The sequence below is a fragment of the Aulostomus chinensis genome, chromosome 17, assembly GCF_037954235.1.
Source record: "Aulostomus chinensis isolate RoL2024-O1b breed Wild chromosome 17, RoL_Achi_v1.0, whole genome shotgun sequence".
Classification (NCBI taxonomy): Eukaryota; Metazoa; Chordata; class Actinopteri; order Syngnathiformes; family Aulostomidae; genus Aulostomus; species Aulostomus chinensis.
Window position 1 is genome coordinate 13,851,391 of NC_141336.1, and position 27,864 is coordinate 13,879,254.

Sequence of the window (27,864 nt, forward strand, 5' to 3'; positions counted from 1 at the left end):
TCCATCCATTTTATTGAATTTATTGACTTTCAAACAAACTTGTACAAATTGCAAAACTGCTTTTGGTAACACCTCATTGATATCTTATTATTGTTATTATTATTATTGTTATTGTTGTTATTAGGAATAAATTAAGTGAATAAAAAGTAAACAATGTGAACAGAGAACATAGAAATACAACTGAGAGAAGAATGCCACAAAGAGCAAAGAAAGAAAAAGAAATGAGGCAACATTTTTCCACAGTCAACTGTATATTTATATTAATAATCACATCAGCAACACACGTGAAGCTGATCGCTGGTCAGTAGAAGAGAAGAACCTCCTTGTGGTATGTGACACAATATTTTGGTACTGGCTATGCAATCAAGAGCCCATCCTGAGCTGCCTAGTCAGTAATTTACTTCATTTACTGTTATTTTGCACTGCACTACTGTATTTATACACCAGGTGGCACTACAATCACACAGCACAACAACCCAACCAGGTCCAGCTGCCACATTTAGTTATGTTCCATTTGTTTGCTCAATGCTTTATACACATTAAATATTTAACATACCATGGAGGATTTTGTGAAACTTGCTTTTATTCATTTGTACTACTGTCTTTTTTTTTCCCTTAAAAAAAAAACACTGTAAGGGCTTATTTAGTCATGTTAAACACTTGCAAAACCACAACCAACACTGTTACACATTTCCTATCCTTACCTGTGTTTCCACACAAAAGGCTGAAATTAGCAAAGCACAATTCTATCATAAACCACTTATCCAGTACGTCTGGATTATTATTGAAATTATTGAAAGGTTTGTGAATAAATGGGCACAAAATCTCTCGGCGTCTTTCATGGTACATCAAGAGGATTACATGGGAGGGGTGGGGAGGGGGGGTTGTCTCAATGAGAATCAATAGAAAAAAGGGAGAAAAAAAATGTCAATACCAGCTCTGTTTGAGAAGCAGCATTTTTTTGTGTGGTTGTGTGGAGTCGAGGCACAGGGAGGCATAACAGAGTAGAGGAATCAATGTCCAGAGGGTGTTGTGTTCAAGTGTGTGCACTGCCAGCAGCATATGATTAAGCCTCTATATCTCATTCAAGCCGGTCTTGTTCACATTCTTTGCTACTCGTGGGGAGATGAGTTTTTTTTTGTTTCAATGGTTAAATATATAACATAAACACATGCACAACAACTGCACCACAGATGCTGTAATGTGTTTATATGGTTAAAGTGGAATGTAAGAAATTTTATTTGTCTACATTTTTAGCATTGCACTTAAATCTCAGCCTTATTGAATTACACTCCTTTTTTTTTGAGAGTACAAGGCAAAACAACTTTATATATATGTATATATCCATTTTGCACTGAACAAAATGTAAAGTATCTCCTCTAACTCACTTTGCCTCTACACAGAGAAGGCATTTCCTTACACAACACAATCTCAGAAACCTCAAATGGCATTGGAAGAAAAACCACAAAAAAACCAACCCAAAACGAGTTAATAATATCAAAAATACCAACAAACAGGCAAAATAAACCAAAACAGATTGGTCACAGCAATTTTATGTACACATACACATTAAGAAAAGAGCTGTCAGTGGAGCTGGGGGGGGAGGAGTTTGGGTCAGTGGGGAAGAGAGAGGAGAAAGATTCGGGCAATTAGATAAGCCCTGTATCTTCGCCATACAGGGGAGTTACAGGGGTTGCCTTGGTGGCACACCAGGGTGGGACAGGGAGAGAAGGAGGGGACAGCCAGCCAAGGCTGTACCGTTCACCTCTTCTTAGGGGCTTGAGTGGTGCGGGGAGGGGTGACAGGCCGACCAGAATTTACACCACCGTACTGGTACTTGGCTTTCTTCTCTGAGGGCTTTAAAATCTTGAAAAGAACCAAGAGATGGGATGTATATTAAAGCCCAAATCAAACAGTTTTTTATATTAATTTTTATTAACAAAAAGGTATGAAAAGAGGAGCATTACCTGGAAGGAGCACATGAGGGATTCATCAACGCTCATCATGCCACCTGCATTATCAAACTCCCCGCAGTAGTTTGGAGCAGAAAAAAGAGTGACCAGTTGGCGTTTGGCAAAGAATTCGTATCCATCCTCCACAACCTGTTGGAAGACGCATGACATTATTCCAACGCCCACAGCAATCGATATCAAGTAACATATCTTTAGCTAGTTCAAGAATCTTGCCATCAACGTTGAGTGTATCAAGCCTACCCACCCACGCCTGAATCAATATGAAACGCCCAATGCAAAGTCTAAATAGCTGGAGCTAAGTTAGCAGTAGCAACAGTTGTACTGCAACCATAATCATTTCAACAACAGAACCTCAATTTGTCAAACTCTGTTTCTTTTTTTTTTTTTTAAAAAGCAACCCGATAACAACCAGATGCTAAATTAAAAGCAAAAACAACGATGTATTCCTAATTACTTGGTGTGCTCTGCAGATGAGATCCAGGTCATGACGGTTGAGAAACTTGCTAACCACATCAGCCCCGAAGGTGAAAGAGACGCCGCGGTCATTCTCTCCCCAACCTTGTACGTCTTTATCTGGGTCTGACCACAACAGGTCGCACAGCAGGCCTACAGGAACCACCGCAGGAGGGGAGATGAGCGGGGAGGATAAAAGAAAAAAAGAGATGAAAGCAGAGCAGAGACAGGAAACATCGTGCTGAAGGTCCGTTTGACTTGTCTGATCTAACGCGGAAGATGAAATACTCGTTTACACACACACACACACACACACACACACACACACACACACACACACACACACACACACACACACACTCCACCTGTATCCGGCACATCTGTTGGCCTCATAATCCTGCGGATCTGCTCCATTGACTGCAAATCAGGCGAAAGCCCTGCAACAGAAAATAAAGAGGTCACTTTGGAGTGAGTAATTGCCCATCTATAGGTGATGTTTCCTCGTATTTGGAGTTTTATTGAGGTCAAAGGTGAAAGATAAGCGGTTGTCTTACCTCCGTGGCAGCAGAAGATCTTCTCATCAATAATAGCAGCGATGGGGAGGCAGTTGAAGCAGTCGGTGAAGGTTTTCCACAATTTTATGTTGAACCTACGCTTACCTGGGGAGCACAAGGACACACGTTAAAAGGCCTGGAGTGTATTTCAGGTGTGTATTGATGGCGGTAGATTTGATCTCTACGTACACTCATCGTAGAAGCCGTAGATGCGGTTGATGGAGGCACACTCATGGTTGCCCCTGAGCAGGAAGAAGTTCTCTGGGTATTTGATCTTGTACGCCAGCAGGAGGCAGATGGTTTCCAGGGACTGTTTCCCTCTGTCCACGTAGTCACCCAGGAAAAGGTAGTTTGCCTCTGGGGGGAAGCCTCCATACTCAAACAGCCTCAGCAGATCTGTGTACTGCCCATGGATATCACCTGAGGAGGGGATGAATTGTAAGAAAAGGTGTGAGGAGAACTGCAGAAGTCCCATATAAGGACTCAAAATGTCCTTCCAAATCTACTAAGAACCAAGCCCTGCTCCCAGAGAATTTTCAAGGATGTTCATGTGGCTCCTCAACAGTCCGATATCACCCACAATCCTTTGAGGGGGGAAATGAGGGGAAATGACAGCACCGAGCTTCTCGTCTCTGGAGATGACGCTAAGCTGAGTGACAGACAGTCCTGCAAAATAAATGTCGTCACAGACAAAACTGAATTTTTGTTGCGGCCTATTTAGTTGAAGCTCAGTTTCATGTTTTTTTTACTGATGTAAGGATCATTCCACTAAAACACAGGTATGTAAGTAAAATCTATAGTTACAGATAAGACATGAGGCACGGGTGCATGTGTTAATACTTAAATTTAGCTTTCTTGTCTTATTTCAGTGAAGGTATTAAATTCAGTCTCAGCTTATTAGAATTTATATACAGAAAGTAAATATACTATTAGCTTATAGCACAAGACATTAAAAAGGTCATTTTAGATGATGACTGATGTTGAAGTACACTGAGAAAAGAGACAGATATTGAAATATAGCCAAGGTGACTGCATACTTGTAGTTTTCTCAACAAACATGATACTCAATGCTATGTATCGTCACTCACACACATTCGACTGCTTTTTAGAGTCCGTTTCAATTTTAAGAGTCGTGCCAGATATGCAGATTTGTGGGGATATTGTGGCTATGCAGCAGCATGCATAAACAAGCTAGTCGAGTCATTATAACTGCCACCGGATCAATGTAGCGGCCAACGGAAGGAAAGAGTGCTAAAGGTTAATCTCAAAAATATGGCTCCACATACAAAGAAGTGATTATAACAAGTCTTTCAGGACTCCTTTGACTCTTTTGACATGAGTCAGGGACTTTCCAAAGCACAGGATTCTCAGCAGGGGAGCATCCCTCCATCATCTAGCAAGCAAGACCTGCTTCCTTTTATATCTTCCTGCACCAGCTTAAGAGCTGCTCTAATTTGGGCTCCAGACCTGGAGGACTGCAAAGACACTCATGCACAAGGTCAGGACAGTAATAACAGGCTCGATTACGACCAAAACAGAAAGGAAAGTCATGTTCCATGCGCTTTTTATGGTAATGCTTCATTACAAGACGCCACCAAATACAAATTAAAATAAAATAACAGGCTTTGTTAAACTGTGCAGCTGTCTGGACTTGTCTGGATTAAATTGACCTTCACAAATTGTAACTATACTGTAGTCATGCTGGTAGCTGGCGTGGAGTTTTAGTATTTTTTTTGCCCATCAGTGATCTACATACCAAAACACAAACCACCACTGGCAGCACCACCATATGGCTACAGGCTGTTTCTTATTTTCGCCTGTCTCAGGATGGCATGCGAACACTTTTCTGTGCAAATGAATGATTAAAATGATTAAATGAATAGTTGCAAATGTTTGAAGTCCAGTTCCGTTTTAAGCTCTTGTTGTGCTTGGCTAGTTGCTTTGTGATTCACCGTCGAACGTTTCCGTTACCGAGGACACGCAACCCTAGCTTTCCGTATTCTATTTGATGCAAACAAACCACTCAAGCATCCATCAAGGTAATTAAAAGCTTAATGAACTAGAATTACTACCACAAGGTCACCAGTCTTTCCAGTCACAGTTCTCATTCTTGTCTGTCCAAAGTTCTTTCATCCATCCATCCATCCATCCATTTTCTACTGCTTATCCTGTTAAAGGTTGTGGGGGGGCTGAAGTCTATCCCAGCAGCCTTAAGGTGTGAGGCAGGGTCGCCCTGGACGGGTCGCCAGTCCATCGCATATAGACATAGACAGACAACCATTCACACGCTCAGTCACACCTACGGTCAATTTAGAGTATCAATCAGCCTCGTCCCCTCTTGATGTCTTTGGACTGTGGGAGGAAGCTGGAGTACCAGAGAGAACCCACACAGGAACAGGGAGAACATGGAGACCCCACACAGAAAGATCCCGTGCCCAAGCTGGGGCTCGAACCCGGAACCATCTTGCTGTGAGGTGACGGTGCTGACCACTGCACCACCGTGCCGCCTCCAAAGTTCTTTGATAAACAAATGGATCTAACAATAAGTGTACTTCGACTAATTGTAAGTTATCACTCAGTGTGGGAATCACAAAGTAACTCACAGAAATATCACAATATTTTGCCAATGATGATGATGATAGTATGACGCAACGATTCACACACCTCAACATTTGAAGATAAAATGATGAGTGATGAGGGAATCCGTTTACAAGCTGTTTTAACTAAAATATGAATATTTGGTGCCAGTGTATTGACATAGTATCACAAGAGGAAGTACCATGATATCTGGCTGTATCAATATAATGTCCCAATCCTAATCATCAATCTGATTCTTCTTCTGCTCCAATTTGTGTGATTAAAATGTGTGTCTGCCACAATAGAAACATATTTATATATCTTATTTTACTACAATATATGCGTAACTGCATGTGTCGGTATTTTGCTCATCTGACTCAAGCAAAAGGAACTGGAAGACCTTCCAATACAACATTAAAAATATGAAAAACATGGCTTTTTCCAACACAGATTTTTGTGGTCTTGGCAGTAAGAAAGCAGAACATACTTAACAACGGAGTAAATACAGAGGACAACACAGCTATAAACAACTAGAGTCACTCATTTATGCTGCAGTCTATGCAGAAAAAAAAATGCAGACAGAAAAGTTAAATCTGGATTACATGGTAAATACAGAGACACAGCAACAGGGACTGTAATCTCTGCAGAGACAGCTGGAGGTGGGTGAACTTGGTAAGAGCAGGGCCAACTTCAGCTGAGCTGCGGCACTGTAGTGAAACCCAGGTCAAATGGATTATAAAATCATGTCTCACTGCACTTATTTTTCAGTTTTGTTGATGCTTTTAGGACTTTTTTGGGGTTGGTAAATAAGTATATCTCAATTAATATCAATGGCAAATGTAGTAGTTAATATTTCATTGGCAGTAGATTTAACGATGCCTCACTTTAGAAAAGACCCTTCAGGTTAAATTGACATGAGCTATCCTCAGCATCACATGAAAGCCCTTTTAATGTTTTTTTTTCTGCAAAAGAGTCATAAAAACGCTCCTGCTATTACCAAGAACGCGCTTGTTTACACAGAACAAACCACAGTCAGCATATTGCTGCCCGAGCTTGTGATTTTACAAACATTCTGGCGTTCCGGCATATAAACTCAACAACGTTGATGTTTTGAGTGAGTTGTTGCAGCTGTCCCTTTTACACAGACACTGATTCAGCATCCCTCCACTGCCAACTAAGCAGTAGAGTGATCTGTTTCTCCCGTTCCGTGTCTGTGCGCTTTTATATGGACGGCAACAGTGTAACGTTCTCGCTTTTAAAAGACTTGATTTCCTGCTGGTGGAGCTTAATGGAAACTATCTCTCTTTGGGGTAACCCTCGCCTGCCCTCTCACAACAACTTGTAGGGTGACAGTGAGTTATTGACTCTCTGCAGTGTCAAAAACACTGAGAAAAGAAGTGTGCAGATTCAAGCACAGCAGAGTAAAGACATCTAGCACTGAAACCTGAGGTCATGTTACAAATGAGCAAAATTGGTCTCAAAACAATACAATATAAAAAAAAAGCCTGAATGGGTGAATAATAAAATCCCAAGAGAGCACTTATATGAATTTACAGTACATTAACACAATGAATTTTGGAAAGTCGTGACAACCACGTCCTTGCTTTCCCTGTCTCCCCTGATACTTTCCCAATGCCTACGGGGAAGTGCATTGGTCGCTCTACCTTTAAAAAAAAAAAAAGTCCAGTTGCCAGGGGAAAATGTGAACCCCTACATGTGAAGAGGTCAGCCTCAGCCTGGGTCACAGACTGGTCATTCAAATGGGTAAAATCCTCTTGATGATCAATTTTTGGAATTGCAATCTTTGCGGTCTCAAGTTTGGCAAATTTTATTGTTGTTAGTTTTATTGTTAGAAGGCCATACATGTATACATATGAATCCGTAACCATCTGTATTAAAACGTTTTCATGAATATTTGAAAATGTATTTCAATTTGTATTTTGAAAATGGTTTTTTTTTTGTATTTGAATATTTAAAAATGTAAATGTTTTCCACAGAATACCAATCTTCACATATACAGCAATAACACTGAGCGCATGCTTGGGTTCTTTTCCCCGATTACCAAAAAAACCCAGATTTGACGATTTGATCCCATTCAGTGAAGAGCTATTATGATAAATGATTAGCTGTTTTACGATCGTAAAATCGACAGATTAGTTAGATTAAATAAATGATCAACTCAAACAGTGTCACAGCATCTAGCCTGAGCGGAGCTGTGCCAGTGGCTAACGTGAGACTGAGCGGGCACACAACCTGATCCATGTGGCCCTGGTAAATAATTGAAAGCATTAATTGTCTGGTCTTTACTGGTGCTACAAAAGCTTTCTATCATAGTTCAGTGACAAAACAAAGAACATGAGGAAGAGAAAATAAAACCCTCATACAGTGACAAATAACACCACCTTCAACTCATACATATTTCAGAGTAATATATCAGAGTTTAGTCCACATGGAAGGAGGCATCTGGGCCTTCAAAAGTGTTTTACCACAGTAATATCAGTAATACACAGCATTAACAAGTCTATCAACATCTAACATGACAAGAAATCATTTTTTTAGTTTACATCAAAGGCTATAAAAAGATTTTTCTCAATATCTGAGGTTGGTATGGTGTCAGGCCTGCTTGCAAATAATCAAACAAATTAAATATGAAAAGAGCTTCAAAATGTGTGGTAAACTTGTGTACTGTATTTTCAAGGACGAGCTCATACAGTATAATAGATGGTCTTATTTGTGTTGAGTTGCACCGTGGAGGGAAGAGACAAAGCATGTGGGAGTGTGCAAGGATATGAAGGAGCCAACAAGTGATAGTGATAGTGATAGTGATAGTTGTGGCAATGCTTTCGACAAAATGTCCGCTTCTTTGCGCAATCTGTGCTGAAGTATCCCGTCCATGTATTCCTCCTGTGTTAATATACCAAGTGCAGTCGGTCGATTGGACAGAGAAAACAGTGACTTGATGTATGACCCAGGCAGTGTTATCCAGTCTGGTTACATAAGTCAACTCTGAGCTACAGCAAAGAAATAGATTGCTGCTGTGGCGTGTGTGCAGAGTGGGAGTTCCTGTTAGTCAGAACGTAGCTTTCTGCTTCAGCCGCACTTGAATAATCATGTTGTTTGACATTTATGAAAGGATACAGGCAAATACTGAAGTCCAAAATCTTTGTGACATCAATCATTGGACCGTAGACACATCAAATAATAAGTTACAATCTTTTTGTTCCATCAACAGGCTTCTGTAGGTGTGGCCTTGTTGAGGATACAATATTTATCGCTATGCGACAGAGCGCCGTCACCATGGTTGAATATGCACTCTGGCTAGCATGCCAACTAGCCTGGCTGTTTGTGGTCTGTGAGAATGTTTTGTAGCCAGTGGACACGGGTGCAAGACTTAGGTGGGATGACTGGAAGTGGGACGTTTTGCCATGACGCTTTGTGTGTGAGTTGTACTGAGGAGAACCATGTTAGGTTGATCCCCCCTGTGAGGGACCCCATAGATGGGTGAACGTATGGGGCACCCTGGGATGGAGGAAGAGGATGTGCTTGTATGTGTGAACCACATGGGCATGCTTACGGAGGGGGAGGGAATTGTGACGTAGTGGCAAACTTAATAGCAACAAAGAAACAGGAGATTAAATGAGCAGCAAGAGCAGAAAAAGTTCAAGTAATCCAACATGTAATGAGATGGTGAGGATAACACTGACCACAGATCTTCAGGGGGGCCTCAAGCTCCAGCAGGATGGGCTGGCTAAGGAAGATCTCCCTGGATTTGATGCAGAGGCCCCGTACCTCTGCCTCGGTCATCTGGACTATCTTCCCCGGGCGACATCCCCGCACTGGAGAGGAGAGCAGACACAACACTGTCATTACCATCAACAGTTGTTATCATTACCGGCGCTAACCCAACATCAGCAGCAACCCCCAACACCAAACAGTTCATCACAGTATTTTTTTTTTTTTAACCAAAGACAAAAAAATGTAAGAATCCCAGTGCTTATAAGAGCAGCTTGCATCTTCAGCAGTGGTGTGGGTTTACTGGCTGTGTATTTGCACTGTTAGCTTAAGCCTACTCGCTGGCGTTCTGCCACAGCTCTGGGTGCATATTTATCTTGTAACAATGAAAAGAATTTGCAGCGTTTGCTACAGTCAGCAGTTGAAATTGTCACAGATATGAAAAGTCAGATTAGACATTAAAACTCTCGTACCTTGTGGCTGAGGATTAAGTTCCCTCTGCGCTCATAATGTTTATTATTTAGTTTCAACTCAGGAGAGTTTGGCAAGTGCAATGTCTCTAAAAGATGGCATTGTAACAAATAAGAACAGAACAAAAAAAAAAAATCACTGACGTGACATTATTACACTGCCACACAACAGATAACAGGAGCCGAATAAAACCAAATCAAATCAGCCTAACAGGATTCAAAAACATTCTATGACTTCTTCACGTTGGAAAATGTTTTTCTTACCATGCATTTTCTGACATGTATGTTTACATGTTAAAATATAAACAGAGAAATCCATGTCAAATGCCTCATCCTATCTGATGACAAGCTACAGCCGGCACAACAAAAACATGTATTAAAGTAAATGAATATGGACAATAAGAGATTTTTCTCCATCAGTCTCAACTGAACCACCTTCATCCCGTATGTAATACTCAGGAGGTTGCAAAGCAAACTTCCGTGACTTTTCTAAAATGTTCCAGGCCTGAAAATTGCTATTTTCAAAATTTCATGACTTCTCCGGGTTTTTCATGGCTATACGAACCATGACATCAGGGTATCAGAATTGTATCCATGAATTGTAAATGATAATAAGGCCCGCTTACATTCCATTATTTCACATAGAATATATATATATATAGAGAATATATATATATATACATATATATATATATATATATATATATACACACATATATATATATATATATATATATATATATATATACATATATATATATATATACATATATATATACACACACATATATATATATGGCATAAAAAATAGTTGAAATGAAATGCATAACTATGAGCCGTAGAGGGAACAGCAGCTCCATTACTGTAGAATTATGTAATAACCAGCCATTTTTGGTCTTGTCTCAAAGCTCGATGCCCACTCAAGATTCTAATAATGGACAGTTGAGCCTTAAACCCACATCCTTGTTGCCCCTTGTTATAAACTTTCTCCAAATGGATTAATTGATGTACTGTAATAAAGAGGAATTCCCACAGCATACCTCAGTGTGAGGAGGTTCTTGTTCATGAGCATTCACCAGAATCTAACAGGAGTGGACTATTTTTAGCCACCACCAAACTGTTAACTCTGACACCATCAATGTCTAACGATCCCATTCCTCCATCATCTTCATCTGGAAAGCTTCATGCGCTGTGTGTCAAGTGTGAAATTGCAGAGTGAGGGCTCTTCATTCAATAGCCAGGATTCATCAGAACAGAGCGGGTTAAGCTCGAATGCTTAGCCTGCTCGGCCTTAACACTGAACCTTTCACTGGCAGCACTTGTGCAGCCTGGCACTTTTAAAAGAGATTACGTTCTTAAGAACATTGAGGGGCAAAGGCTAAAATGAAGCAATGACAAGGATTTGCAACCATCATAAATCCACTGAATGTTTGTGAGAGCGTGTGACAGTGCGTGATTGTACACGTCTGGAGAAAGTGACACAATGTTCCATAAGTCTTATTTCCCAACGAATAAGCAGTCTAGCTCCACTCTTTCCTCATAATCAGTCAGCAAAAACGATAAAGCGAGCTAATATGTGATGAAAGGATGAAGCATAAAGGCTCAAGACTACTAAATAGCCTGATTAAAGGACTTAGCTCTGGATAATTATTAGCCTTTTGATATGGTACATATGAACTTCAAATACCAGCACAAATTAGGGGTGCAACAGTTCAGAGAGCCCAGAGTTCAGTTAGTATTGCAGTTTTTTAGTCATGGTTTTGCTTCACTTTGTTTTGTACACTGAGGAGAAGATAAACATCCTCAAAATATGACAACAAAATGCATAGACACTCACACTGAGCTGGAATGAATTCATACAGAGACATCAATAAACATAACCAGAACTGTATTTTACTGTCATTTATAGTCGATACTGCTTTAGTGTCTGTACTTTTTACTTATGTGTGTACAGTCAGTGGATACACAAAATCTATTATATCTTTTCCATCCTTGTGGAATCAAAAAAATGTAGTTAAAATACAAATGCATCTGATTTATGACAAAAACCGTTTTTTGCTACATATACATCTGCAGAAAGTCATGTGCAGCCATTTACAGCTCAGCTAATCTAATATGTTTTTATTTAAAGTGGCCACACTGACCTTAAGGAGAATAAAATAAAGGAGAATACAATAAATTCAAGGGGTAAACCAATGTGAAAATCTGACTCTGGTTTCTGGTTTCTGCTAAACTGCAGGGTGAATTTTTCCTGAATTTTCAACTTAACCCTTGAGTACAGTTTCTTAAAACAGGAACAACACAAAATTTTGCTTTAAGGATCCAAGAGAAACAAATAACATAACTCCTTAGTCAATAATATTTCTCATCTAATAACACGTAACATACTCGTGTGTAATCTCACACCAAAATACAACACTTAACTTGATGTGAGAGAAAGATGAGACAACAGCATCCAAATCAGTTAGTCATACATAGTCATTTCTTTTATGAGCAATAACACACTGTCACCAACTTGCACCAACAAGTGCAACTTTCTATTCACGCTATAATCAACAAGTTGGAGCTGAGAAACAGAGGGTCGACAAATGAGCTGTTCATCTTGTGCGCAGACAACAACAACAATACAGTGGTAGCTTTTTGTTATCTAAGCACTGACACTTCCATAAGGCAAAGGAGTTTGTGGATTATTATAAATTATCAATTTAAGCATTGCATTTTCTGGCATGTTGTGTCATCCATCTCACACAGTCACAGACAATAGTGGAAACTATGCCAAGGACAGATGAGTTTGCCTCTGCAGTGGCCTGGACTACTCTCAGGGGAACAGAAAGTACCTTCTGTAAAGCAGGTGGACTGATGGGCAGTGAATCACTCATTCCTTAAAAAAAATAAAATCCTCAAATCACAATAAAATAGCATTTAACAGCATTGAAAGCAACTGTGATGCATTCAGAGTGTCTCCTAAAGGAGAGAGCTCAATTCAAGATGCTCATTTGTCATTCAGCCATAACAATGAAAAGACTTGAGAGGATATCATGAGTGTCTGTGGGCACAGAATCACTGCAACCTGCCTACTGAATCACGCATAAACACACAGAGGCGAGTTACAAAAGCTTCACAAAAATCAAGGACTTCAACTTGTCAAGGCATTTTTTTATGACTAATGAACGAGTCCACCAAAAATCTGTGCCACGTCATTACGACAACTAAGAAGCAAATACAGAGGAAAACTAGACAATTTCAAGGGCATGGGAGATGCTTCTAATCGGTCTTCGTGTTTTGGTATAATAAGTGACGGCTACAAGCGCCAAGAAAAACGCACAAGCCAAACGTCCCTGCCACTCCTTCTCCGTGTATTTCCACCGTCCGCAATTCAGAAGAGAACACAACAGAAATACAGCTGAAACATCAGATAGAAAGTTGAATGACATACTAAAGTAACCGCACAGAAATATTAAATGACAAGAGTAACGAAGCTATTTCTGTAAAACTAAAATGTAGGCGTTCACCGGTGACAGTGTTTATAAACACGGCCAGCTAACGGGAACACTAGCTAAAGCTAGCAGCCGATACGATTGGCTGCTTTAGCCCTACAGCTAGCAGTAGTAGAGGCGATTACCAGTTTTGCGAGATTACAGAATAATAATTATGCTGAAGGTATACAGCTATCTTTAGCTAACAAGGGATTTATCAATAGTTCACCTTCCAGAAGCCGAGAGATGAGGCTGTCCACGTTCAATTCACCCTCCGCCATCTTCACACTAGACGTTGTAGAGTTGGCCGGTTCGGTCGATTCTCCCCTCAGACACCAGGGGGTGCTGTTGTTAAGAAAACAATAGTCGTTGAAGCACGGTGTCTTTATAATGTTCTGGCAATTTTTTTGTTAAATACAATAGTTTATTTATAGTTTTACAATTATGAATATATATCTTACAAAATTTTTTTGATATAGCAATGCTAATTTACCAGAAAAATACATTTAAGGTCTTGAATAGGTATGTAAGTATTATTTGCAAAAGGTCAAACTTACTTCTCATTGTATTAGATAAATACGTACTAATATTTTTTAACATTGAAGCTTCATGAAAAACGAATTCAGGTCATCTCCATACAATGTATCATTGTATAAAGGGAATGGAAATATTCAAGTAAATATAAGATTGCATTTCAGTGCTTGTGTGTAATGAGTTTCCACCACAGTGTTTGTGACATAATTAACAGAAGCTGTCTTTGTCATCATAGGTCATAAATTCTGCTTCTTTGTTTTTACAGTATACTGCATAACTAATAATAAAGTTACTGTACTTCAAAGAGGATTATCTGTGGCTTGTATATTTATGATATAAGATCCATTACAATCCAACTGTCTGTAAAAGGCTTGATCTGATGGCAATCATTTTCTTGTTAAACTTATTAAATTACAAAAGGATTGGTCTGATTATTTGGATGTCATTTTCAATATTCATTTATTTGTTTTCCCCAAAAGTCCATAAAACATTTTTTTCTTAATTAAATGCATTATTGAAACACATGTTCACAAAAAATATGAAAGAACTTCTAATTGCAATGTAATTATAAAAATGATATATTTACACCAAGAATGCTCTACTTTACATACAGAATGTTGTATACAAGTACTTCGTTATTTGGTTGTGTATATTGTATTCCTCAAATAATAGCCCCCAAAAACTGGTCCAAAACATGATGAATTTTGATTTTACTAAAATGATGTACTTTCGCTTTTGTGTTTTATTTGAAATGATTGGTTCATCTAGTCTTGAGGGGGGCATTATATTGAGTTGTCAGAGCAGCGACAACATTTAAATAAATCTCTAAAGAATCTTGCAAATGACACTGTAAATGAACCCCTCTTCACTGTTTTGTTTTGTAGGTTTTGAATGTAGAATATTATTAGATTGTCTTGTTTATTGCTTCACTTGAAAGGAATGAACAGCATACGTTTCCCATCACTGCATCCAGAAATATTCTTTGTGGTTCAAAAGAGAAACCTTATTTTGGTCAAAAGAGAGAAGACGATAATGGCTTATTATGAAAGAAATGCTTTCTACAATCACATGTTTTGTAGTTGTGGTTTACAAAATCCACTTTAAATAGTTCAGTGCAGAAGTACAGTGTGGATAGCACTTTAAAACTCAGTGCCCTTCATCTCCACTGCAGCTGTCATCATTCTCTTGCTTCTCTTGGCTCTGCAGGAGAGGAGGAGCCAGGTAATAGCCCAGCCAATCAGGAGACCCGTAACAGCCAGCACAGTAGTGAGCCATAGAGGGACACTGTCCGAGCAATCAGTGGTGCGAGTTGGAGCTGGACTCGTGGTTTTGGGTGCGGTGGTGGTGGTCACGCTGGGCAAGCTGTTCGCCTTTGTGAAGATGTAAGGGTGCTCCTAGAACACACAAGAAGGAAGGCCTTGAACTCATCCACTTCCATGGTCCATTTATGAATAAATATGCTGACAACTGGGTGAGCATTGTGAGAAATGTTTGAGTGGCAGCTTTCTTACCTCACTGGGACATTTGATGTTATTCCTGACATTTGTGAAATCATTGTACGTCTGCTTTTTACCCACTGGCTCCAGCTAGAGTTAAAAGAAAATACATATTTGCTCAGTTCATGGCCCAGCTACATTTAGATCATCTGAAAAAAAAACAACAACCTTTGTCCACCTTGCCAAACTCACCATGTTATTCCATATGGCTGCAGCCATGTCAGCATGCCCCCGTTCACTGAAGTGGAAACAGTCCTCAGAGAAGTAGGTGGTGTCAGGTCTGCCATCCTGGAGAGGAAAAAACACATGTTTAGAGGAAAATGTGCTCTGAGGGGACAGGTTTGTCGCTGTCCTAAATCAAAATGAAGGATGATGGAGTGCATGGGTGGCTTACAGCGTTCAAAGGAACAATGGAGTTCCTATAAAAGGGCTGCACAACCACAGCAAAGTCCTCTCTGTCATCATAGCGGCCTCCGTATACCAGTTTTTCCGTCTCAATCTGAAACACATCACAAATCCTCATGTTACTCAGGCCTCATCGTGATTAATAAAAATCTCATTGATCCAGTTTATTAACCTGCATCTCCCGATTAATCCTTTTTACTTCAGCTAGCTCTGGAGAATCCTCTCCTGGTAACAAAAAGCAAGGACAGACATACCTGAGAAGAAAGAGGGAAAACAAAATCAAGTTTTCAAGTGGTTCATGCTCATATAGTGGGACTGAGTCAAGATGTAGATCACATTAAACCTGTACAGATCATGACTACCTTGACCAGGATAATTGACAATCTTCACTATCAATACTTCATGAAATAAAAATGTGTATTTTGCATAGCATTATGATATATGATAATAGAGTGATATAAACAGAAGTGCTGTTTCTTTTTTGTGGGCTCATGTACAACCGAACAGGCATTGGTGGATTAATTCACATACTTTTGCAACACACTGCAACCAAGACTATCTCTCTTAATCCTGCGAAGGCCTTCAATTTCCAGGATCTCCAAAACATTGACAATTGTCCTGGGAACCTGTGGCAAACCCCCCCCACCACCAAAAAAAATACCAAAACAACAACTTTATTCAAGAGAAGAAATTAAACACAAACCGCTTACATCTGGGAGAGAAAAGGAGTGCTAATATAAATTACTGTTTTTATCTCACCTCTTTGTAGAGCATATCCAAGCTAGTCATCATATGACGACTGTAGTTCTGAGGTGACAAAGAGGCCTGTGGTTTTGAAATGAAACAACAGAATAATGAAGGCAAATTTGAGGGAAACTGGTCAGATTTTGTGCTGAAAATGCAGGTATCTACCATCGGGCTCACATACAAGCAAGTTAAACTAAAAAGAGAGAAAATCCTATCAATGAAGCGGGAGAAGAGTTATGGAGCGAAGAAAGGCAATGAGTCAGAGAAAGGATGAAGAGAGTCTGGGTTGACTTCTACATTGTTTATGCCTCTTAGAGAACAATATCCATCACTGTGTCCTGTGTGCCTGTTTAATGCAGACAGAGGCTGAGATGGAGGAGGAGGAGGAGGGGGGTTGTTTTTGTGTCGGAGGGGTAAAGTGACAGAATGTGCTCATTCATGTCTGCTCTCATCTCACTCTGACACAATAAAGCATTTAAGGGCTGCTCACAAAGCTTGATTATTCTGTTCGAGTGCGTAGAGTGATATCATGAGACAGCTCTACACGGGGTGTCATACAAAACCTTGGGATGTTTTAGCGCTGTGCTAATGCAGAAGACTGTCTATACAGAGGGGAATGGGGAAAAAAGAAGACCTTCATCCATTGGATCAGCCCCGGGAGATTTCCCGTGACGACTTTTTAAAGCAACTCACCCGGTCATTGCAGTACTGACACAGGTCATTGGCTCCAATGAAGAGGGTCACCAGCTTCCAGTCATTCTCAAAATCCACTGCCTATTTCCATGAAACGTAAAGACTCAGTCATATAAAAGAATCTAGTCATCTGTAGAATCACACGATACATGATACATTAAACTCACAGAGTTGTTTTTCATGCTGTCAATCAGGCGTCTGACTTGCTCAGCGATTCCTCTACATGTTCGAGATGTGTGTGAGTACACAACATAAAAGTGACCCATGCGAATGAATCAAACTGACAGTACAACTCACGCAATTTTTGCTCCTGACACGGACATGTTCAGGCCACTTTTCCTCTTCCCTTGACCAAGTGACATTCCTTTGATATCTGGATTAAATTTCTTAAGGATATCTGTACCAAAGTAGAGATATCAAAGCACATGAGAAAATAACTTTATTAAAGTACAACTCTTACACCTAGTGGTCAGAAAGTGAATTACATGCCAAAGGACTGAAAGAGTGGAAGTTTGAGTCTTACTAGGTAACGTTGTGACGGTCTCAAGGCTTTTATCACCTCCAATGCTTGTGAAATAAACAAAAAAATATAACAAATATTCATCATGCAAAGCAGTTATTATGTTATGTATCAAATGCGCAGTCTCTCACCTCCACGATACGCCTCGGTATTCAGTTCTGAGCTGTAGCAGGTTCTTAGCCTTTGCACCAAAGCCGGCCTACATGTAGACACAAACATGACAGTACTCAATCATTTTCAGGCTGCACCCAAAAAAAAAACAACAAAAAAAACATTTTGGTGTACAAACGTACCGTCACGGAGTCTCCCAGAGCAGCCACTACTTTGATATCAGCTGGTCGTATCCTGTGAGCTGACAAAAGTCCAACATATTCTGTAATTCCCCTTCCCTATTTTTTATTTTAATTCAAGGTACGTAAGCAATGCTTTTTATGTTTACCTGAAGTGGGCACTGAGTTGGATGGAGCTGTGTTGAGGCAAGAGAATTCACTGCCCCAGTTCTGCAGAGCGACAGGGATATTTTAAGGATTTATAGTTCAAATCTGATGCGGCATACACATGAATCAACGACAGAAACTATAACCTACAGTGGCAGGAGCAGGAGTGGTGGGAGGAACTGGAGAAGTGTAGTTGCTGTTGATGGCAGTTCTAAAGAATGGGATCGTCTATGAAGGAAAGAACCAAAAGCAAATTAATACAAGACATAAAAAAAAAATCGTGTTTGATACATAAATGCTGAAATCACCTCAGACGGACACTTCAAATCAATCCCTGCCATGAAGTCTTGATTGAAGGTCTTGTTGCCCACTGGCTCTAACTAGGAGAACGGAAGAAGTCAGTCACAGGACGTGTGTGTGTCAAAACTACATTTTGGTGACTTACAACACAATAAATCCTACCATGTTGTTCCAAAGAGCACGAGCCATCAGAGTGTGAGCTTTCTGGCTCAGATGGAAGCAGTCGGGTGAAAAGTAAGAACGGTCGGGTCGTCCGTCCTTTAGGAAAGGCAGGAAATGAACAAAGCTGGATGTCAAACCTTCGATACTTTTTATGAACAAAACTTCTTGAAGTGGAAAACTACAAAGGTACTGAAGCATAAAACTGGAAAAAGTTGAACCTCATTTTAATAACTTAGTTTATACCATTTTATGAGATAGTTTTAAGTGCGTGAAAACACCAAATAGTTGAATATTTGTAACACAATGTGCAGTGGTGGGCAGAGTACACATTCGTAGTAACTGAGTAAAAGTATACTCTAAATTGACCGTAGGTATGATTGTAAATGTGTGAATGGTTGTCTGTCTCCATGTGTTGGCCCTGTGATGGACTGGTGACCCGTCCAGGGTGAACCCCGCCTCTCACGCGAAAGCCACTGGGATAGGCTCCACAACCCCAGCCCCCCCCCCCCCCCCCCCCCACACGACCCGTAACAGGAATAAGCGGAAGAAAATGGATGGGTGGATGGATGGATGAGTAAAAGTATACTGTACATACTCCTGGTCAAACATTACTCCACTCCAAGTAAAAGTTGCCACGTCACATTATTACATTTGTTAAAGTACTGGAGTACTTTCATTCATTAAAAAAAGTAAATATTCTTGAAAGAATGTCTCCTCTAAAGCGACAATTCAACTGAGCAACTTTTACATTAAGTGGAGTTATGTTTCACCAGGGGTATTTGTACTTGGATTACACTATCGGGGTTGCGTCCTTTGTCCCACAATAATAATGTGTAATGATTTTCAGGTTTCTTCAAAGAAATGAATGAGTGATAACGAGGTGTTTCTTGAGTATCTTACTGTATCTTACCTCTAACTGAGGAAGGAAAATCTCTCTGAAGAAGGGCTGAAGTACCACGCTGAAGTTGTTGTGTGTGTCATATCGACCCGAGTCAATTAGTTCTCTCATTTCCCGCTGGGAAAAACAAAAACAAAAAAAAAGGGGTTTCAGTTCGGTGAGGAGTTTTTTGAGCTGACAGCATCATCATGGTATTACTAGACTGAAAGAACTGATCAAGCTATGCTTATCTAAAGCTACTTGATTTATCCTGAAGTTCTCATACTCAAATTAACCGAATGAACTAAAGCGCATGATATATAGAGATTATTTTACAGCAACAGGTCATTTAAAAATTATTTGGCCTTTTAAATACTCACAAATAGGTTTCTTGAGCTGAAAAATGCGTTTTTCACTGCTGTATTTCTTTACTCTGACTCCTAAATGCACAAAGTGCCAGCCACGTATCTTTAGCTTGAAGCTAATGGCAACCCGCGGCTAACAACAGCTTCTGCAACAAGTTACCAGTAAATCTGTCCAAAACATTTAATCTCAAATCCCAGCCTTCCAGTCGTCCAGTATAATCCACGTTTTTTTATCCAGCCTTATGCACATTCATTTACAAACACTTTTATTGACACAGTTTTGCAATGGTTAGCAGTCATTTCTCATTAGCTTGAAGCTAAATAGAAATTATGAGTTCTTTCTGCTTTTTGGAGTAATGAAGAATTATCACAGGAGGGAAAAACATGTGCTCAGTATATCTGAGTACTTGAAAGGCAAAAGCACTTTTTATCGGTGTATTTTTTTTCAGTATTTGTTAACCTCGTACCTGATAAGCTCTGTTGAAATCATTGACCTTGTGGAGCTCATAGGATCCCTCTTTAGGCTTCAGAATGCAGGGGCAAACTAAACTGAAACATAAACATTAACATTGTGAAATAATAAGATTTAACAATTAGTTGTTTTGGTGAACTCCAGTTACGGACCTCACAAACCAGGTGGGACAGCCGAGGCTCTTATCTTGGTGCAGGTCACGTAAAGGTACAATATTAAACAGCTCCACTAAATTGACAAGAGCACGAGGCACCTGGATGGGAATAAAAATGGTTGAAAAGGTGGTTTTTGATTCTGACTGAGACTAACATTGTTTTCGTGAAGGCAAGTTAAAGAAATACAAAAAAACAAACTTCATTATGGAGTAGGTCCAGAGCCCGACGGATACGAGCAACCACATTTCTGGGTGAGAAGAAAATCTGTTGGAAAATATAAAACCTATGAATGAAACTGGAGAATCTACCAGACCCAAACAATGCTTGATATCATTTGGGCGTCTGTTTATTGTTTCATACAAGTGAAAAAATGTAGGTAAGAATGCTCACGCTATCTGTGCAGAAGTCACATATGTCATTACCACCAACAAACATGGTGATCACTTTCCAGTCATTGTGGAAATCAATGCGCTGTTGTGGAGATAAGATGCATAAAACTGTGAAACTGTGATAAAGGTTATTTCAAGGCTTGTTGATTTTTCTGCAATGTGCTGCTACTGCATTACCGAGTCATTTTTCATTTTGTCCACTAGAGTGCGTACTTGTTGAACCATGTCGCTGAAAACAGAGGATTTCATTGGAAGAGTTCAGGGAAAATGCATTGGATGTGAGTTCTGGTAATAATGATAATAAGTAATCAAGCATGACTGACCCACTCTTTGCTCCCGCCACAGCCTGGTTGAGGAAGGCAGTAGGAGAGTCCTCCTTACCTACTCCCTCTGCAAAGCCAGTCAGAGATGGGTTGAACTCCCTCAGGATGTCTGAAGACCAAAATAAGATGAAGGAATTTCAGATAACATGATGCCTAACCCAATGCAAAGTATTCTTGTGTGCGCATTTAGCAATTAGCAGCATCAGATACATTCATGAGTTTTAAAGTTACAAGTAACCAGTATTATCTTCATGGATTCATTTTATTTTCTAGTTATTTCATGATCAATAAATGTTTTAATTTGTCAAAAAAAGTCAAGAAGATGTGAAAAATGTTTATCACAATTCCCCAAAACCTATGTTTAAACGTCTGCTTATGTCCATCCAAAAGTTAAAAAAAAAACAACCCAAACCCAAAGACTCTCAATTTTCAGTCATAGATGACAAAAATGTCAGCGAATTCTTACATTCGGTAGTCTTGACCCTGCAAAATGTTGGGCTTTTTTGCTTGAAAAAGCTGTGAAATTATTAATCACCTATGAAAGTACTTGTTGATTCCTTTTCTTTTGATTGTCTTATTGATTAATTGTTGCAGCTCAGTTACATCTCATTTTAAACGGACTCATTTCTGACATCAGCTGAAAAAATGGAATTTCCTTGATGGTGAGAGACTGTTAAAATGATGATAACGTGCAAAATTATAGATATTATCAAATGTAACAATACAATCGACAATCGTATCGACATTTTCTATGGGGCTATGGCGATAATTTTTGGCAAAAGAAAAAAAAGAGATAGACCTACTTGGCAGTGTGGTCACGGTGGTAATGTTTTCATCACCGCCAATGCTGAAAATATCAGAAACAGACTGTAAGGTGTAAATGCGGGTTTCTAAATTACCTGATAAATTCTCGAAATAGTTATTCTTACCTCCACGACAGTCCACGATACTCATTAATCACTAACAGAAGGTTGTCTGACTTGGCGCCCACACCGTTGGCTGCCTGTAGCAGATGTCAGAGGTGAGAACCACGTAGGGACACATAGAAGTGTGTAATGCACTTGTGGCAGCTGCAGGAATTTTAAACTGTTATATTTGATTTGATCTCTCAGGTGTTGGAACATCCTGCTTTTTGCGTACATCTTACTCTATATCCATACCAATTTTGATGAGTGTAATTCCTCCAACTCTTTGTTCTATATCTATTTGACTGGATATACAAAGGACCAGAAACTCACCGTCAGTGAGTCACCAAGTGCTGCCACCACTTTGATATCTCCAGGTCTGAGTTTATGAACTACACAGAGATAAAATAATGTTCTTGAATTCAGTTGGACTAGTTTACATGCTCTATGGCAAAATAGCACCAAACATTTGTACCTGAAGTAGGTGCAGTAGGAGATGGGTGACGGCCTTCACAGATTATCTCGGTACCCATGGTCTGAAAAGCATACAGATTAGACTCTTTTGAAACTGTAGTACATCATATTTTCATTTCAATAAACCTTCCTTTCAGTCGGCAGAGCATTAGACCTGTGCTGGCTGACCTGGCTATTTCCAGTTAGCTCTCTGCTAACTTCAGTTAAAGAATCTGAAAAAATATGTTCTTGACTTTCCAAACGTTATCACAAGAAATTGATCAAATCCTGATAGTAAATCATCATTTTGAAGGGATCGTGCAATGCTGAAAGCAATTTATTCACCATTTTACAGCTGCTCAGTGACAACAGAGTGGATCACACTCGAGCAGGCTTCTAGTGGTAAGCCCTTGTTAATATAAATGTGGATAGGTAACTCAGCTGTGTGGATCTTGTAGACTTTGTTTATGGTAAATGGTATCAGAGGGCGGCACAGTGGTGCAGTGGTTAGCACTGTCGCCTCACAGCAAGCCAAAGAAGCTACAGGCGAAGCCTGACAGGCGGCACGGTGACAAAATCAGGATGAAACCTGAGACGACGCGGGTTGCCTTTTACACACTGAGGGCGAGCCGAGCTGAGCCGTGCCGCGCCGCTAAACACCCGGGTCACTTGGTGAGTTGGTCGACGCGGGTCAAAATGCCGAGTCGACACTTTCAGAGTGCCCCAAAACCCATGTTGACCGTTTTGGTGTAGTGTGAAAGGGGCTTAAATTGACCGTCGGTGTGACTGTGAGTGTGAATGGTTGTCTGTCTCTATGTGTTGGTCCCGTCATGGACTGGCGACCTGTCCAGGGTGAACCCCGCCTCTCGCCCGAAAGCTGCTGGGATAGGCTCCAGCCCCCCCGCGACCCTCAACAGCATAAGTGGAAGAAAATGGATGGCTGGATGGATGGATGGATGGATGGATGGTATCAGAACAAATGAAACTAATTCTGATCGTGAAACAAGCCGTTTCAAGGTGATTGTTTAATGCCCACAACAGCAATAGCACTCTCACTGCCACAAGATGGAGACAAATGTTCTGCACTAAAGCTTTAAGTTTAATTGTATAGTTTTCAACAATGGTTTGAAACTGTTGGATAGGGACTCTTACTGGATCTGTTTTGCTGTATAATGAATCCTCTTGGAGAATGCGGGAATTTATCTGTGTCCGCAGGAAAGGTCGCTCCTGGGAACAGATTTGAGAAAAGTAGGAGTCTGAAAATTGCTGTATCATTAAGTCATTCTGTGAATGGTTAACATTTTCCAAGACTGCAATACAATTTAATGGTGTTTTTTTTTATTTTTATTATTGGCTGCATAATGTGATGGTGCGTCACCTGGGTAGGGCACATAATAGCGATGACATTGCTGTCCATGACCTCTGTCTCACCTGTCGATGGCTGAAGCTGGGAGGAGAAAGAGCCATGATTGGTTAAGATTTTTGGCCATGTGGGGCCATCCTGTACAGCCAATCCCCAGACAGTATTAAATATTACACAATTCTTCCGTGCTCGTATAGATGTGAACAAAAATGTGTATATTCATTGTGGGGATCATCTCATCAAGTTAATCTTTACATCTCTTATCTAATCTGTCAGCGATAAACAGTCATCATCTTACTTTTACTTTAGAGGATCATTGTGACTCTCCTCTGTTTTACAACTGACACACGAGGTCATTTTTAATGTCAGAACAAGTCGAACATCAACAGTTTTCAACATGTGCTTCATCACACTGTCTAATTGTACATCGATGGCTCCTAATTTTCATGAATAATATCTTACCATGTTTGTCCACAGCTGATCGGCTAGTTGGTTGGTGTCGAAAGATGAGCTCTTGCTTTTCTACAAAGAGACGTGTTGGTTGCACATTAGCCCTGTCAAAGGTCTTCCATGCGTGCCTTCATGATTGTTACTCAAAGGATGACTTTTCTTACTGAATTGGATTTGGGCTCTGGGATGACCGGCGCAGGCTGGAGCAGGACCGTGAAGTCTGCGCTGTCGGTGCACCATTTTGGATTTTCCAAGACATTATTTAGAGAATCCTAAAAATTAAATCGGTGGATGACGGTCGGGAATAGTTCGGACGAGCATGAGACCACAGACACTGACTTACTGTCAGCCGCAAAAGTTTGATCGAGACAATGTTTAGAAAAAACAAATATGGAGGCAACGATCATAACACATCACAACATATACTGTAAGATAAATGTCATTAATTAATCAAGAAAATACGCTAAAAGCAAAGAAATTGATGTGTAACCACAGAATATCGTAACTATACACCGCTTATCAAATCATACATCAGAAGCACATAGATCATATTAATCTACGTGTATTTTACCTGCAATTTCTTTAGAAGAGTCGCTTTAAGTAGTCGGAGATGAATATTTGTATCTCTCATGCAGTCACATGTGCTGCAAAACAAAACACATCATGTCTTTTATAAAAACAACTATACAATTACAAGCTATAGTTACAAGCAATTTTGTGGCATTTTTACTCTTTAGATATTTCAATACTCACGTGTCCTGCAGGTAATCTGTACTCCAGACCACAACATGTACTAAGGTGTGATGTAACTGGAGAAATTAATTCGGCGCATTATTATTATCATTACTTTTACATGTATTCATAACATTACAAATACTGTATTCAACAAAAAGGGGCTGTACCCATTTCTGTAATACGTTCAGTGCTGCTTCAACTTCCTGCACAGCAGCAAAAACATCTGCAGCAACCTGCGGCATAAAGAAACACATCCTTAAATAATCAAAACGAATCGGTTTATATTTTGTTGAAGTCGCAAATCGAAGAATCTTACGTGCGGTGAACAGGCGCACATGTGATCTGCAGGGACAAACAGAAGCACAAACTTCCAGTCTGAGACCTGTAAAGATACGAGAGTGAGCAAACTCATGGCGAAAGCTGTGGAAATGTCAGATGACTTAACCTTGAATTGGAGGATGTATCATCATCTGTTTAGAAATGTGTTTACTTCAGGAAAGGTAGAAGATCCCAGCTAAAACAGTACTTTGGTAAAAGTGAAAGTCTAAATTTAAAATTCTACTAATGTTAAATAGAAAAAAAGAGAAGATTTTGTGTATATTGATGTTGAATTTAAATAAAAGTACCCAACATGATGTTTGTGTAGTCTAGGAGCATTCAATCATTGACCTCTACATGACATGTTAAAGTGGTGTGTTCCATTAATGCTTCTCTGATTTTGCCATCTTGAAGTTGACCGGCTTCAAATTCGAAAGAATATCATCTTAACTGAGTTTGACAAGGAAACTGATGGGTTTAGATGAATGGAATAAAGTAAAAGTCCCCTAAAATGAAAATAATGAGTCAGATTCAGAAACAAGTTTTGAATCGATGCTAACCTGAGGTTAATTTCTTTGTACATTAGAAGTAAATCAGAGCAGCGGAGGCCACGTTTAAATGAAGAGAACGACTCTGAGCTGGCAGCCAGCCGTCATGCGCTCTCCATTGTTTCACTGTGCCACCCTGCAGCTTCACTCTTCACTCTCATGATTGCAAAATAAGTCTTTGTTCTTGCTGACAATCGTGGAAGCCTCTGTGAATCAGTGTAGCTCGTCTCTAACAGGCACATCACATGTTACCGTGACCGTGTTCTGTGTTGACATGATACTTCCCTGATCAGTTTTTGTAAAAGTTCAATTTATATTTTGGTATTTGGTGAAAAATGTTCACAATTTGGTTGGTTTTTAATACACACGCGCACATACACACAAAACGCACACACACACACACACATACATTTTTGAGCCAACTCACTCACGACACTCAGTATTTGAATAAGAGAAAACAGCATCATTCATAAAATATCCCAATACACAAATTTGTTCTTACACAAAAGACACACATTAAATGTCAGGAGCAGCGAGGGTTAGAGTTTGTAATGGCTGTAACTGTGCTGCCTGTCCTGTAAGACTAAATTGAGGGATTTAAAAGTCTAATGGTGTGCATGAACATTTCATGAATGAGAGAGAGAGAGAGAGAGAAGGAGAGAAGGAGGGGGAGAGAGAGAGAGAATGTGTACCTGATGTGAAAGTGACAGAGACAGTTCCTCTGCTTCCTCCAGCAGGCTCCTACAAAACATCACGGACATAACATACCTGAACGTATATCTTGTGGATATGCATTTGTGTGTGTGTGTGTGTGTGTGTGTGTGTGTGTGTGTGTGTGTGTGTGTGTGTGTGTGTGTGTGTGTGCGTGTGCGTGTGTGCGTGTGCGTGTGCGTGTGTGTTACCTGGGTTGTATGAGGGCCTGGTGAACAGAGACCGTTTCCACATTAAAAATAGACAGCAACTCTGTAATGTACATCAAATATAAAGATTTAAAAAGAATTGTTTGTGTTTGTGTTTTATTGTGTTTTATTGCCTATTTGTTTTAAAGGGGGTTTTGTGTTTAATGTACTGTCTTATTGTTCTGAGCTTTCCACGACATGTTCTTTTGTCATGGGCCTGCTGGTCATATGCTAGCTGCTAGCCGGGAATAACATTTGTAATTGCCTTCTTTTCATGATCTGTAGCATACAGGAGAACAGCATGTTTCTGATTTGTTGGAAGATACTGTTGAAAGATAAATGAACCCGATCACAAAAAAATAAAAAGATGATTCATCTTTCGTGTGTTGTCATGTGCTGATCCATGGAAGAAGACGAATCCCACAGAACAAGATCAGAGACTGGTTTACGTCTGCTATGTGGTCATTTTGCCAGTTCTGCTCTGTTGGCTCTATGTAATGAAGTCTTAGAGCTCACAATAAATCTAAACTATACGATCATAATTTTATAGGCTTTTTCTGTGATTTTGTCTGTTCTGGATCTATTTCCTGTGACGTGATCTTGACTTTTACCTCGAGCTGGAAATACTTTCAACTCCACAAACGGGAGATGAGTTCAAACGTGTGTGTTTTATCCTTGAGGTCAACTCAGAGTTAATGAGTGACAAAACCAGATTATTGTAGTTAACGACGCCGTTCAAACTAAATCACTCATTAAAATGCATTGATTTACTGAAACCCCGCTGGAAAAAAATGATCTCTGCTCTTCAAGTGTTTACCTAATAAGCTGAAAATGTTCAAAACCAGCTCTGCCTTCTAACAAATAGAAAAATGGTTATGTTTAATGTTGCACATCAGCAGAGATTTCGGACTCACCCGCTAGTCTTCGGACCACTCTGGATGTTTCATCCCTGCAAGTTAAACACAATCACACTGTTAGAGGCAACGAAGAGTTTCTCTGTTGTAGCTTTGGTTTAAAAGCACCTGAACCTGAATTGAACTGTCAAAAGTATCCTTTCATATACAACTAAATAAGTAGAACAGT

General features: G+C 39.9%; 2 protein-coding genes across 3 annotated transcripts in view; both read right to left on the minus strand.

The window, feature by feature from the left end:
* Nucleotides 1–13,590, minus strand: LOC147246403 (serine/threonine-protein phosphatase PP1-beta catalytic subunit-like). Its single transcript, XM_086183509.1, has 8 exons — nt 13,465–13,590; nt 9,262–9,393; nt 3,170–3,400; nt 2,981–3,085; nt 2,792–2,863; nt 2,428–2,579; nt 1,968–2,102; nt 1–1,866 (listed from the first exon to the last, which is right to left on the minus strand). Exons 1-8 carry the CDS (start codon nt 13,514–13,516, stop codon nt 1,762–1,764), a joined length of 984 nt encoding a protein of 327 aa, XP_086039635.1. The 5' UTR covers nt 13,517–13,590; the 3' UTR covers nt 1–1,761.
* Nucleotides 13,535–27,864, minus strand: part of plb1 (phospholipase B1) — a 15,269-nt gene continuing 939 nt past the window's right edge. Inside the window, exons 5-43 of one of the 2 annotated variants that reach the window (XM_086183508.1) lie at nt 27,696–27,730; nt 26,785–26,845; nt 26,575–26,623; nt 25,333–25,398; nt 25,184–25,249; nt 25,035–25,090; nt 24,853–24,925; nt 24,446–24,553; nt 24,294–24,353; nt 23,847–23,915; nt 23,621–23,695; nt 22,491–22,551; nt 22,349–22,407; nt 22,040–22,113; nt 21,914–21,957; nt 21,111–21,219; nt 20,965–21,016; nt 20,789–20,869; nt 20,597–20,662; nt 20,396–20,496; nt 20,239–20,320; nt 19,440–19,544; nt 18,530–18,625; nt 18,376–18,447; nt 18,218–18,295; nt 18,070–18,130; nt 17,924–17,982; nt 17,762–17,829; nt 17,634–17,677; nt 17,408–17,507; nt 17,278–17,329; nt 17,111–17,191; nt 16,430–16,495; nt 16,202–16,296; nt 15,843–15,924; nt 15,660–15,764; nt 15,458–15,553; nt 15,281–15,355; nt 13,535–15,163 (exon numbers count right to left, since the gene is read on the minus strand). In XM_086183508.1, coding sequence (XP_086039634.1) covers nt 14,909–15,163; nt 15,281–15,355; nt 15,458–15,553; nt 15,660–15,764; nt 15,843–15,924; nt 16,202–16,296; nt 16,430–16,495; nt 17,111–17,191; nt 17,278–17,329; nt 17,408–17,507; nt 17,634–17,677; nt 17,762–17,829; nt 17,924–17,982; nt 18,070–18,130; nt 18,218–18,295; nt 18,376–18,447; nt 18,530–18,625; nt 19,440–19,544; nt 20,239–20,320; nt 20,396–20,496; nt 20,597–20,662; nt 20,789–20,869; nt 20,965–21,016; nt 21,111–21,219; nt 21,914–21,957; nt 22,040–22,113; nt 22,349–22,407; nt 22,491–22,551; nt 23,621–23,695; nt 23,847–23,915; nt 24,294–24,353; nt 24,446–24,553; nt 24,853–24,925; nt 25,035–25,090; nt 25,184–25,249; nt 25,333–25,398; nt 26,575–26,623; nt 26,785–26,845; nt 27,696–27,730 — 3,037 coding nt within the window. In that variant the 3' untranslated portion in view covers nt 13,535–14,908. Of the gene's footprint in view, nt 15,164–15,280; nt 15,356–15,457; nt 15,554–15,659; nt 15,765–15,842; nt 15,925–16,201; nt 16,297–16,429; nt 16,496–17,110; nt 17,192–17,277; nt 17,330–17,407; nt 17,508–17,633; nt 17,678–17,761; nt 17,830–17,923; nt 17,983–18,069; nt 18,131–18,217; nt 18,296–18,375; nt 18,448–18,529; nt 18,626–19,439; nt 19,545–20,238; nt 20,321–20,395; nt 20,497–20,596; nt 20,663–20,788; nt 20,870–20,964; nt 21,017–21,110; nt 21,220–21,913; nt 21,958–22,039; nt 22,114–22,348; nt 22,408–22,490; nt 22,552–23,620; nt 23,696–23,846; nt 23,916–24,293; nt 24,354–24,445; nt 24,554–24,852; nt 24,926–25,034; nt 25,091–25,183; nt 25,250–25,332; nt 25,399–26,574; nt 26,624–26,784; nt 26,846–27,695; nt 27,731–27,864 lie in introns of those variants that run through there. The other variant, XR_015109903.1, reaches the window with a different exon arrangement.

Bases quoted from the DNA above. Each gene is read 5' to 3' on its own strand.
- LOC147246403 (XM_086183509.1), bottom strand. From the start codon at position 13,516: ATGGCGGAGGGTGAATTGAACGTGGACAGCCTCATCTCTCGGCTTCTG. The intron at 3,401-9,261 runs GTCAGTGTTATC...TCCCCTCCTCAG, and splicing joins GGCCCCCCTGAAGATCTGTG to GTGATATCCATGGGCAGTAC. The intron at 3,086-3,169 runs GTACGTAGAGAT...TGTGCTCCCCAG, and splicing joins CTACGGCTTCTACGATGAGT to GTAAGCGTAGGTTCAACATA.